Source organism: Ruditapes philippinarum, unplaced genomic scaffold (assembly GCF_026571515.1).
Source record: "Ruditapes philippinarum isolate M1 unplaced genomic scaffold, ASM2657151v2 ctg892_1_1_1_1, whole genome shotgun sequence".
NCBI classification, from domain to species: Eukaryota; Metazoa; Mollusca; class Bivalvia; order Venerida; family Veneridae; genus Ruditapes; species Ruditapes philippinarum.
In genome coordinates, this window is record NW_026856277.1 from 170,261 (window position 1) to 183,620 (window position 13,360).

At 33.9% G+C, this 13,360-nt stretch overlaps 1 protein-coding gene across 1 annotated transcript; it reads left to right on the forward strand.

The window, feature by feature from the left end:
* Positions 1-3,227: 3,227 nt before the first annotated feature.
* LOC132746056 (uncharacterized) lies at positions 3,228-13,072 on the forward strand. The gene is made up of 11 exons (XM_060735115.1): positions 3,228-3,756; positions 5,272-5,332; positions 5,957-6,017; positions 6,562-6,639; positions 7,092-7,181; positions 7,421-7,525; positions 8,068-8,145; positions 8,542-8,619; positions 9,754-9,828; positions 10,194-10,230; positions 10,650-13,072. Exons 1-11 carry the CDS (start codon positions 3,627-3,629, stop codon positions 13,070-13,072), a joined length of 3,216 nt encoding a protein of 1,071 aa, XP_060591098.1. The 5' UTR covers positions 3,228-3,626.
* Positions 13,073-13,360: the final 288 nt, after the last annotated feature.

Consider the following 13,360-nt stretch of genomic DNA (forward strand, 5'->3'; position numbering starts at 1 on the left):
CGATTAACAAAGAGTTATGACTACCTCTGGAGAGTAGCCGCCGTTTAACAAGGATTCATAACTACTCGGAAAAGTTGCGCTCGGTTAACAAAGAGTCATGACCACCTCGGGAAAGTAGCACTCAATGAACAAAAAGTCATGACTACTCGGGAGAGTTTCGCCCGATTAACAAAGAGTCATGACTACTCGGGAAAGTTGCGCCCGATTAACAAAGAGTTATGATTACCTCGGGAGAGTTGCGCTCGATTAAAAAGAAGTCTTGACTACCCCGGGAGAGAAGCGCTCGATTAAGAAGAAGTCATGGAGAGAAGCGCCCGATTTACAAAGAGTCATGACGACTCGGGAGAGTTGTGCTCGATTAACAAAGAGTCATGATTATCCCAGGAGAGTGGCATCCGATTAGCAAAGAGTCATGACTACCTCGGGAGAGTAGTGCTAGATTAACAAAGAGTTATGACTACCTCGGAAGAGTTGCGCTCGATTAACAAAGAGTCATGACTATCTCTGGAAAGTAGTGTTCGATTAACAAAGTCATGACTATCTCGGGTGAGTTGTGCTCGATTAACAAAGAGTCATGACTACCTCGGGAGAGTGGCGCCCAATTAACAAAGAGTTATGACTACCTCGGGAGAGTAGCGCTCGATTTATAAATTGTTATGACTCCTCGGGAGAGTGGAGCTAGAATTACAAAGAGTTATGACTACCTCGTGAGAGTTGTGCTCGATTAACAAAGAGTCATGACCATCCCGGGAGATTGGCGCCCGATTAGCAAAGAGTCATGACTACCTCGGGAGAGTAGTGCTAGATTAACAAAGAGTTATGACTACCTCGGAAGAGTTGCGCTCGATTAACAAAGAGTCATGACTATCTCTGGAAAGTAGTGTTCGATTAACAAAGTCATGACTATCTCGGGTGAGTTGTGCTCGATTAACAAAGAGTCATGACTACCTCGGGAGAGTGGCGCCCAATTAACAAAGAGTTATGACTACCTCGAGAGAGTGGAGCTAGAATTACAAAGAGTCATGACTACCTCGGGAGAGTACCGCTCTATTAACAAAGAGTCGTGACTACCTCGGGAGAGTGGCGCCCGATAAACAAAGAGTCATGACTACATCGTGAGAGTGGCGCTCGATAAACAAAGAGTCATGACTACCTCGGAAGAGTTGACCTCGATTTACAAAGAGTCATGATTATCCCTAAAGAGTGGCGCCCGATTAACAAAGAGTCATGACTACATCGGGAGGGAAGCGCTCTGACAAAGAGTTATGACTTCCTCGGGAAAGTGGAGCTCGATTTACAAACAGTCATGACTACCTCGGGAAAGCTGTGCTCGATTAACAAAGATTCATTACTATCCCGGGAGAGTGGCGCCCGATTAACAAAGAGTCATGACTACCTCGGGATAGAAGCGCTAGATTAACAAAGAGTCATTACTGCCTCGGGAGAGAAGCGCTCGATTAACAAAGAGTTATGACTACCTCGGGAGAGTTGTGCTCGATTAACAAAGAGTCATGACTACCTCTGGAGAGTAGCGCTCGATTAACAAAGAGTTATGAATACTTCGGGAGACTGGAACTCGATTTACAAAGAGTCATGACTACCTCGGGAGAGTAGCGCTCGATCTACAAAGAGTCATGACTACCTCGTGAGAGTGGCGCCCGATTAACAAAGAGTCATGACTACCTTGGGAGAGTAACGCTCAAATAACAAAGAGTCCTGCCTACCCCATGAGAGGGGCTGTGACAATGACCGTTTACAATAGAACATACCTGAGATAGCGACTTCTCTCTGTAAAGAACTAAGAACGGGTAAGCGGAAGATAAGTTAGACGTCTCTGATAAGAAGAAAATTATGATTTCGAAAGAACCCTCGATAATTTCAATAATGTTCTCAGTAAAGTAAGCAGTAAGTCCAGATAGTACAGCATGTTCATGTTGAACCGGAAATCTAATTAATGTAGCAAGTTAAAGTCTGCAACTCGTGCAGGTATTGCAGGTTACTTTTGAGCAGCAATTCCAATACTGCAGCAAGTTCAGGTTCTGCCGCAACTCAAAGTTGTGCAGCATATGTAACAATATATGATAACCTCATCATATATATGTCGCCGAGGCGCAAGACTGGCCGTCTCAACGGTAGAGTTTCTGGGGTCAGGGGATGACATATCAAAACAACTTCCGGCTGTAGCAAAATATATTCCTTTAATTATAATTAATTTAAATGATTTAAGTTAAGGTTATATAAACCAAATGTACACAGTGCAATCTCATTTTCTTTCAAAACAATATTGTTTAATTGACCCTATAGGTCAAATTAATATACGTCATAGAAAATCATTTAAATAACAAAGAAATAGTAAAGAGTAAAGGTGAAAAGACAGTGTTATTGTAAATCACGTTGAGTAGTCGATTTACAATGTTACGGCATACTGCTGAAATTTAGAGTATTAGTATATTGGGGATATAGGGATGATATAGGTAAATTTGTACACCTGTGACATATATATGCATGTACTTATATAACAAAAAAATACACAAAAGATGAATTAATAATTATCATCATATATATTATGTATCCAAACTTCCTAAATTGTAAATATAAAGTTAAATTATTTAAACATTCAACCTTGCTAAAAGTTTAAACATTCTAGGTCTCTCTTTAGAGTACATTGAAGTATGTTTCAAATCTTTATATCGGGGACAAAATACAACACTAAAAGTATGTTTAAATCAGTATTAAAAGTTAAGAACAAATACAAAATTTAATATAGAAAATTCTCCTCCTCATCATCATCATCATTTAGCATCATCACATTTCATTACAATGCTTAAATGATGTATGAACAAGTTAACACACAAATGCCCTACGTTATTTATATTAAGTTGATTATTAAAACAATGGACATTTCAGTCAATTAAGTTCAATAAGTCACATGACACTGATTTAAGCTTTCATATAAAAACTGAACGACATCATTTTGTTCAGTGAGAAAATGATCTTATTTAATCAAAAACAATTTAAGTGTTGAACATATCCAATGTCGTGAATAGGGGAGTAAAATAAAATCAATATAAGTCCAGCTAGACATTTACATTTATATTAGCTCTATATTGCCATTGTAGGATATTTGTTATTTTTAACACATGAAAAAAAGTAAAGTCTGAAAAAAACAGCGTTTACATCTGTAATTCTATCTCTATGATACACTTAAAATTGAAATTGATAAATAAATTATTTTTCTTTTTTCCCTTATTATCCAATATGTTTTATAATAATAGATGCATTACCAAATTGGACACTTATTTTGTACTGTTCTATTAATGTAGGTCAGGCCCGGCCAACAATTTTATTGAGGCTAATCGATATTGTGTATCCAAGGCCGGGTAGTTTTTTTCTGTTTTATATTTTAGCAATTATCTATATTTAGCGCACTAACTCGGGCGTAACTATATTGCTTTAATAACACAATTTCTACTATACCCAAGAGTAAATACAGTGAGTTTAGGATGTAATAAAGAATGCAAATGTACATTCGGTTTGATAAAGCTAAATTATACCAGTTTATTATGCATAAACAGATGTATACTTAGTATTGGGCGTGCAAAAAGGTTCAACAAGGAAAAAACAAAATGGAGTTTTCAGAGACAAAGAGTCGCATTTTTAAACTAGTTATAATTGGGCATAGTGCAGTTGGTAAAACGTGTATTTTACAAAGATTTTGCAGGGATAGATTTTCTGAAGAGCATATTGAAACTACTGGTAAATAACCTTCCTATTTACTGTTGTTGTTGTTGTTGTTTTACATTTTAATAAATGACCTTAATACAAGTGTTGAGTTTTAAGCATACTTAATGCACTTAACATTGACTAAGTCAGAAACTAAACTCATGAATAATGTAAGATATATAACGCTTAATTTTAAAGAAAAATAGATATGAAAAAGTCGTATTATTTAAGCGTTGTTAGGGTCAACCAAACTAGTAGTATCTAGTAGTATCGTATTACTTTCAAACGCATAAATATAACTTTAAAGACATAATTTTATACACTGTTTAAAAGAATTTTTAACGCACACGACAAGATAATAAAATATTGGGGTTAAATTGCTTGAGGACTTTGAGATCATGTTATTTAAATAAAAAAGGACATTCCTTCTTTTGTATTTAAATCTACCCATACACGGTGATAATTGATGATAAACAATAAAGGATCAAAAAGTTATAATATGATATTTATTTACACAACTACCTAAAGATAGATAGAAATTTATGTAATTTTGATACATGGGTATAGATTTTTATCTTCTTTGGTGATTTTCACCATGATGCAGAAGTCGTTTGCAAATATCGCAACTTTGCATTCTTAACGTTCACCTACAAAAACGAATTTTGAAATTGGTTTTATTTTAAGAACTTGCTATCGTAGCGTATCAATTATTTACGTGTAACGTAGCGTTTATAACGAAGTGTGGTAATAAGATGTAGCAAGGTCATCTCTTACTTTGATTACAGCATTAAAACGTTTTTTTATAGTAATGAATGTAAAATAGGTTAAAACTTCACATTTTACAAAATTCTGGTGTAATTAAATTAAACCATTTATAATAGTAAAAAGGCCCATCCCTTTAAAGAGGGATGTATAGTGACGTTGTGTTTAAAGAGTCTGTCTGTCAATCAGTGGATCGTTGGCTCGAACCCTTCCATGGTTACAAATATATTTCATCCTTTGACACCAGTACTGGTTAGTCGTACCATGAGTGGTCAGATAAACTTCATAAGCTGAGCTCAAATAAATGAAGGAGTTTAATAAGTATCACGTACATCGTTATGATAAAAACAAACTTTGTATTGTATGATTTGACTGATTTTGTAGGCATTAATTGTAAAGTTCAAGATAACTTAATTTTATGATTAACATACGCTCTATCGAATGTTTTCTGGAATTGCGAATGACATTTTGAGGGAATATATTGGGATACACAATGTACAAAAGTTCAGGGGAAAAAACTGCTTGATTGATATGACCAAACAGTTTCATTTTAATTGTGATAATCATTCTATATTAGTACGATAATGTTATCATTTAAGAGTGTGTAAAATTACATTTTTCTGAATAAAATTATGTCAGTCTGAAGCGAATGAAAAGTCCTATGCTCTTTACTTCCACTTCTCTAAGAGGAATTTCTTACTCCTCTTCAAATATAGCCAGTTAGATCTGGTTACGCCCATTTAGACTTCGTCGGAATAAAACATCTGTCTTTTTGTTTCTTTACAGCGGTCAATTTTGCTATAAAACACACAGAAGAAGCGGGACAAAAGATACAACTATATATTTGGTAAGTTGTTGAACGCCTTATCAATAAGAAATACGTATTGTTTTTCTCAATACGACACTTTCAGGTCATTCCAATTAGAGTTCATATAAATAAAATAAGCATTGAAAGTGTGTACACGGAAATATATAGTAGTTGTTGGTTGGGTAAAATGTTCAATTTTATAAGTTTAACATGATATATTTTACTGGTTATCGGAATATATAATTATTCTTACAAGATGGAGAATGAGAAATACCATGTAAAATATGATAATTTGTTTCGTGATGATTTTTCTAGATTGCAAGACCATGGACAAGTTTGACATTACTTTAATCCTTGTTTTGAATTATTTTTCTAAAAAAAGAATCACGAGCGCCTATGTTATAATTCTAAACATCTCAATGTTGAATTTATATAACCATGGATTGTATTCATTTTATGCATATATATCTAGCTTTAGCTTTGCATATAACGCTTGTTGTCATCTTCGCTAGAACATTACTTTAAGAAATTCTTCTATGGTAAAGTACATACAGTCCTGAGTTTGAAAAGTATCAAAACTTTTAAGTAGTATGAGGGTTGCAAAAAATCTCAAAACTGCCAATAACGTGTCTCTTGAATAAATTTTGAACTCATTCTTTAAAGGGACACGTGCGACAAAGAATGTCATCGAGACATTATCGACTTCCATTGCAAACCAGCTATGGTAAGGAATTACATTTTCATATGTTAATTTTTCTGTTACAGTAATAAAACCTTAACACATTATGTTTCTATTATTTACAGAAACAGTATATAAATCAGACCCATACGTACAAGACATAAATTCCGCATTACGGTTGTCCAATTTTCCCGGATAAATAAAACAATGGATTAATTTTTGTTGGGTGTTACATCGCAAAGTCTTGTATCGTCATTTCGCGAATTTCTAGTTTTATTTGTTGAGAAAGACCCCAGGTACCCGTCCGTGCATAATTTAAGCTTCCATCAAATGCCCCTGGCGGGTTTCGAGCCCATAGCGATAAGATGAATGTCGTACTAAGTCAACAACATTAACCATTCAGCCACAGACACCACTCTCTTTGCCCGTAAAACCTTAACGTAGAGAAAACCATGCTATAACTTTACTATATACTTTACTTCAAATCATTATTTCACTTTAAAGATAAATGCCTCAAAACTTATTATAAAGCTTTATGTTCGGAATATGCTGGAAAATTTATATCATTATTTATTGTCTACTGTTTCAGGGGTTTATTCTTGTTTATGACATTACAAATGAGGAAACTTTCAAAGGAATGGATAAGAGGATCAAACATTTAAAAGAAGTATATCTTTCCAAATTACTTTCTTACTTTCCATACTAGACATAATTTTAACTTTTAAGTCGCAGGATAATTGGAAGAAAATAACGAAACCATAAACAAATATTTATGGGTTTGAGTGACAATAGTTATTGTATTCATTCCCAAACAAGAGCAATACTTTCAACTCCACTTAGCAATATCTTTACATCATAGGTTTTCTATCTTCTCCGTATCTATATCATGTAAGAAATAAGATTAAAGATATTATCGCGTATCGCATTCTGTTTATCGAAACAGCTTTATGTTACTTAAATGTGAAAAAAGACAACAAATTAAATAAAGGTAAGGTGGAAATATGCACAAATATGTCACAGCGTAATGAATGTATGGCACAATCATATGATAGTTTACTACTTCAACATACATGTATACTTTGTCATAAAATATAAGAATCTTTTTTATTTATTTCTTAGATAGCACAAGATAAGGATCCTAGTTTTCTGATTGTTGGAAACAAGTTGGATGCAGAAAATAGAAAAGTTAGCAAAGAAAAAGCAGAACAGGTTTTTTATGATTACTTGATATGAGTAATTGTTCATTGTTTAAAAGAAATATGAAAAATTCTCATTGTCTTAGATTTTGAATTATCTTTTTTTTATAATATATAGATCTTTCAGTATCCTTTATTTACTTCTACCAATTCATGCCTTTTCATATACGTCAAATGTCAATAGTCTAGCTTAAGAGTATGTACCCAACTTTCATTGAATAAATTCAAATGATTGCCATATGATATTTTCAGTTTGCAGCCGAGAATGGGGCTAACTTTATTGAGGTGAGCGCAAAGGCATCAACTGGTATAAATGAAGCGTTTAATATGATAGTAAGGAAAATAAGAATAAAGATGGTAAGTTTCTAATGCTTATTGTAGATATACCTTTTCTGTCCGTTTTTACAAAGACTATGAATTAAGTATCGTAGATATGTCTCTAAAGCCAGTGTATGGACATATATGGGGTTTCACAATTCAATATGTATTTTCAACAACACAATCTTAAAGTAGAGCAACACAATCTCAAAGTATGCAGAGACTGTTCCATTTCAGTCAAGGAGAATCTTTTCTCAGAATTATATCCTCAATATAAACTACGATATTTAGGATTTTAACTTGGTATCAAGCATTTTCTTGGTAAAAACATTTCATTAGATACATATACATTTTTGTTTCTTTTGTTTTGATCAACAACATTTATTGCTATGCAGATACCTTGTTTACTTATATTTATAAATAAATGTCCACAAATCTCTATTACACCAAATATGCTTTATAATCATTTCAGTATATTGAAAGCTATAAACATGTTCTCATTTAACAATAAAGTGATTGCACCATGAACAAAGCAATATAGGAATAACATTAATAAAAGATATAAACACTTCCTTTTTTAGGATTCATGGACTTTGGTAGACGACAATGCAACAGAGAAACAGAATGAAAAACTTCAAACTTGGTCTGGGTGGCTTTTGGTTGGTAACACGTTTTGATCTTTTCGCAATAACAGCTAAGGTTGCAACAGTAATCGAATTTTGTTCTGGTTTATAAGTTTTGCTACCATTATTACTAATTTTCGGAGAATATTAAAATGTACAATGTGCAAAATCATGCGTTACAGTATCAATAACCTAAATTCGTTACTTTTCACGATCTATCAATAAGTCTGTTTATTTGACGAGTCAGTCGAGAAATGTCTTTAATTAAGTTTTACTTGGCTTTGCACTTGTCCTTTGAGACAATCAATGAGGCACTACGGACTACCGACAAAGAAGCACTGACTTCTGGTCAGATAACTAAAAAGCCAAACTTATTGATTCCGAAATAGACACCGCAGTGGTGAATTGCGAAACATTTTTGATATTTTGCAGAGTGAAAAGGAAGAAAAAGAAACATCGACTGAACAAAATGAGCAAGCAACGAATACTTGGTTTGGATGGCTTAGTCCAGTAAGTGACCTAACCTCTTCACTTTATGCCTGTATGCATATTCATTTACCTTACCAAATAATGCGTAAGAAACTATTCTAATTGTATAATACGACTTGGATATAATTCCCATTAACTTATCGATTTGAAGAGCTATATACTTGTAAAAACATTTAGATCCATAAAATATACCCATTTTACGTTTTCTTGGTACGTTTGATGTCAAATATAATTATATTACATATATTGATATACACAATTGCTTTTCAACAAGTAAATATTTTCTTCAAAGTTAATACACACGAATATTGAAGGTAAACAGAACGCAATTTTACAGACAGACAGACAAACAAACAGACAGACATGCAGACATACATACAAGTATTTCATCTTGTTTACAAAAAAAGTAAAATGAATACAATGTTCCGAAATAAAACATTTTACTGATATTACTTTAAAATTGAATTTATTGAAAAAGATTAATTGTTATCTTGTGCATAATGTCATGTGCTCAGGAAAAGGTTGAGACTACGGGCAATACCAGTAAACACTAAATTGTTTTCTGGAAAAAAATACATTGTAAAATAAATGCTCAAGACGAAACTGCTCTAAAAGTAAGTGTTGCATATCCAGGATCACATTTTCAATCTAAATATACATACCAGTCTAGTTTTATGCCATTTAAAGCAAAGTGATGGGTGCTTTTGTTTTTCTCTACGGTTACAGATTTCCATGAATCCTATAAACGGGTTTTAGCACATTAAATGTTGAAAATGAAGTACCGCTCAAGCCGGTTCAAAGGGGGCGTACGAGATGTTACACTTTTCATTATCCCTCATTCACAGAATCAATCAAACCGAGTCTGTTTTCGTGTAATTTTGTTGTGATTAATGCTTCGGAGGGATCACCCTATTTCCAGATTTTCATATTATTTTACAAGAAATATATTTTTTGGAAATCAAATCAGCCGTTATACCAATACAGCATGTAATTGGCGTATGATCATTAAGACAACCACATCAGTTAGCAAATAGTGACTTTCTTTAAAGGTATTCATTTAAAGATGTAATCTGATTATCAATCTGGTAATATTTAATTATAACAGTTCTAGCTTTTTCTGTCTAATTTTGATTAAGAATAACAATATCATTATAGGGCTATGATGATAAAAAGAGAAAGAGATGGTCATACAAAAAAGCAAAGGATATGATCAATGGATGGATGTTTCCAGTAAGACTTAGTACATTTTGTAATTTTTATTTTAAACTATCTTTTCAACACTTTTTTCCATGAATATCTATAGACACAGAATAATGGCATTGTATTGAAAGTTGTTCAACACTGCAAAATAAAACATGTTGCAGAATCAGTGCCACGGAAATATCCATGGACGGCTGTGGTTCAATGTAAGCTACAAATCTACGAGTAATCTACATCACTTGCATCATTTTGATTTGGTAAATAGTAAATTTTGATTATAAAAGTCACCCGCAGATACATTCACACAATTTTTAATTTATTATTATTTCCATTCAATACAAATGACTTAATGATGTTTTAATAATGCATTAAGTAAAGCTTATTTTCTCTTTCAGCACTTAACAAAGAGCAACTCCACTGTCTCAGATACAGGTAACAAAAAAGTTAATAAATTTTTAAACATGTTGATTATACATGTAACTCACAATTTTGATCGCTGTATATTTGAAAAGACTTGACTGAATATCTCGAATGCTAGATTTTCTTTTAATTCAAAAAGTGAAAAATATGTATATTTCCCCTTTGTGACTGAGGGGTTGCCTCTTAACGACTAAGTGGGTCCGAATTAATGGAGTCTATGCATCTTTTACCTTTAGCAGGTGAGGTGATTTTGAGCTCTAGTGTTGCTTCAACAAAATAACCCTTGTTCGGCGTCAAATGACCTTAACTGTGTTGGTGCGCAATAAAACAAAACAAAACGAAACAAAACATGTATATTTACGTATATTACAGACAATTTCTTTTAAAAAAACAATTTGTTCGCATTGTATCACATTCTATAATGTTTTTAGTTCCAGAAGAACTGATGAAAGATCCATTTACACTGCAGCTGTATAGATTGGCGTTGACAGAAGGTAAAGAGCTTGATAGGTCTATCCGTGTTAACATTGTTGGAAATTATGGCCAAGGAAAGACCACTCTGATGAGGAGGATTCTCAACAAGGACATAAATAACGTCAAAAGTACGAATGCAATTGATGTTGAACATTTTACTTGTCAACGAACATCTGAAGGTAAACTTTCATACAGCAAATACGATGACAAGGACTGCTCAAAGCTTGTAAAGAGACTGGCGTCTGTTGCTCGGTTCTTGAAGGATAAAGCGTCGTTATTTGAATCGACGGAGAAGAATAATGACGATGAAATAAAAGATTTGAGTGGAGAACATAACATACAGAAAGATTCAGAAACACCGCTGAAAAGTTCAGAATCACAGTCATCGGAAATACCCGATGCTATTGATGATAGTTACAAAATGTCCGATGAAATTTGTTCTGAAGGGTCAAATGACGACTCATTAGGAAGACGTTCCATTCTATCTGACGACGATAAAATTCGATTTGCACAAGAACTTAGTAGAGAAAATTCAAAGGAGGGAGACGATAATATGGATATTTCGGTAGAATTTTGGGACTTTGGTGGACAGTTCGTTTTTTATGCAACGCATATGATCTTCCATAGTAGAAAAGCTATCTATCTCTTGGTGTTAGACTTAACATCTCATTTAAACGAAATAGCTGTGGACCAAGATTTCCCTACGGAATCACATGAAAGAAGTATGGCATATTACGTACGGTTCTGGATTAATTCCATCCACTCTTTCGTCGGATCAGAAAATGGAGTGGAGCCTACCGTCATACTCGTTGGTACACATAAGGATAAACTGAAAGGAAATGTCGATCAGAAGATAGAAACGTTCTTTGAAAATATTCGAAAACTTTTTGATGGTACAAAACTCTTAAAACACATTTATAGAAAAGATTTTGCAGTGGATAATACTGTCGCAGATGATGAAGGTGTTACAGCGTTGCGTGAAGCCATCATTGAAATAGGGAGAGAAAAGGCCAACACTGTTGAAATTCCAGCAAAATGGATACAGCTTGAAAAATCATTGAAAGAAAAAATACATTTAAAAATAATAACGTTCCAATATGTCATGACAATTGATGCTTGGAATGAGTATCCGCTGGGTTCAGTTGATCAAGTACGAATATTTCTCCAGTACCACCACAGCAAAGGAACTTTCATCTATTTTGACGAGGATTCGATATCTTATTACGTTGTACTAGATCCCCAATATTTGATTGATGCCTTTAAATGCCTTATAACTAGTGAGCAATTTTGCAAGAAAGATCCCGACATTCGGCCATCATTCAACAAACTTCATGACGAGGGAAGACTAGAAAAAGAACTTGTCGATAAACTTTGGAGCAAAGATAAAGAATTAATGTATATGGAAAACAGGGAAATATTATTGGAGCTTCTTGCGAAGCACCATATTATCTCTGAGGCTACCAAATATGAAGAAGATACAAAAAAATCATCGGGTCTTGGGTGGTATGTTGTTCCGAGTTTACTGAGAGATCTATATCCCAGTGATGAGTTTGAGCAGCTTTTGTGTGGAAGGAGGCAGTCAGCACTACGGTTTGTAATGGAATTTGAAATCTCTACCATAATTCCTACAATCTACCATCGACTTGTCGCCGCCATTGTTGGCAAATGGCCGATTATTCATTTTCGAGATAAGCCGGTCATGTACAAAAATCTATGTGCAGCAAGGCTTGAAAATAACCATATTGGATTTGCAGAAATGAGATCAGAAACAATCGAATTGTCAGTAGCAAATCTTTGTTCAAAAGTTGCAATTGACGGTGATCGTTGTGATAGGCTACGCAGATTTGTTGAAGCTGTGATTGAGCATGAATTTCACAAGCTTAAATGTTCAAAAGAAACTTGTGCTAAACTGTATGCCATAAAATTTCGTTGTAATCATGAAATTCACGGAGTGAATGGGAGTAAAGACACAATCGAATGGAAGCAAGTTGTAACAGCTAAACAAATTCCTTGTCCGGATTTTGAATCACATGCTATCATTACAGCGGATGGATTTAGTGAGTGGTATATTGACCACAGAATGAAGCTTCAGATTCCGAAAAAGGGAGTTACAGAAAAAGTGCTTAGTCAAATCTCAAACCAAATAGGTCACAACTGGCAAACATTAGGACATGAACTGGGTGTGACCAAGGTTCAAATCGAACAGATTATTGAAGATAATCCACATAGTACGTCAATGAAAATATTTGCTATGCTTACAAAATGGAGTCAGAACGTTGAAATAGCTACGTTTGATGTTTTAGTTGAATCAATGCAGAAATGTCCTACTCTAAATGTAGACTGGGGCGAAATAAGAAACATTTTGGATAGCTTGGAGTGAGAATCATTTAGATGTAAAGATAGTTATAGCTGTTTACTCTAACACGTCGAAGTTAGTTCACACTTAATAAAGAACAGTAATAGTGATATTATCTGACCTGTGAAAACAAAAGATCGAATTCGAAGCCTACTATCTGCATTGATTTGTTAACAGAATTACTTAAAGCAACGTCTACAAAATCAGGTTGCAGAAACCTGATATTAGTGTCTAAATACAAATAAAAAAAATAATACAAACAAAAATTAATGAGAAATTAATATGCAATTTGCTTGTTAATGTTCAGTAATT

What these genes read in the sequence shown, in the direction of transcription:
- LOC132746056 (XM_060735115.1), top strand. Translation starts at nt 3,627, where the DNA reads ATGGAGTTTTCAGAGACAAAGAGTCGCATTTTTAAACTAGTTATAATT. An exon ending in GCAAAGAAAAAGCAGAACAG is followed by an intron (nt 7,182 to 7,420) that starts GTTTTTTATGAT and finishes TGATATTTTCAG; the next exon opens with TTTGCAGCCGAGAATGGGGC. An exon ending in CTCCACTGTCTCAGATACAG is followed by an intron (nt 10,231 to 10,649) that starts GTAACAAAAAAG and finishes TAATGTTTTTAG; the next exon opens with TTCCAGAAGAACTGATGAAA.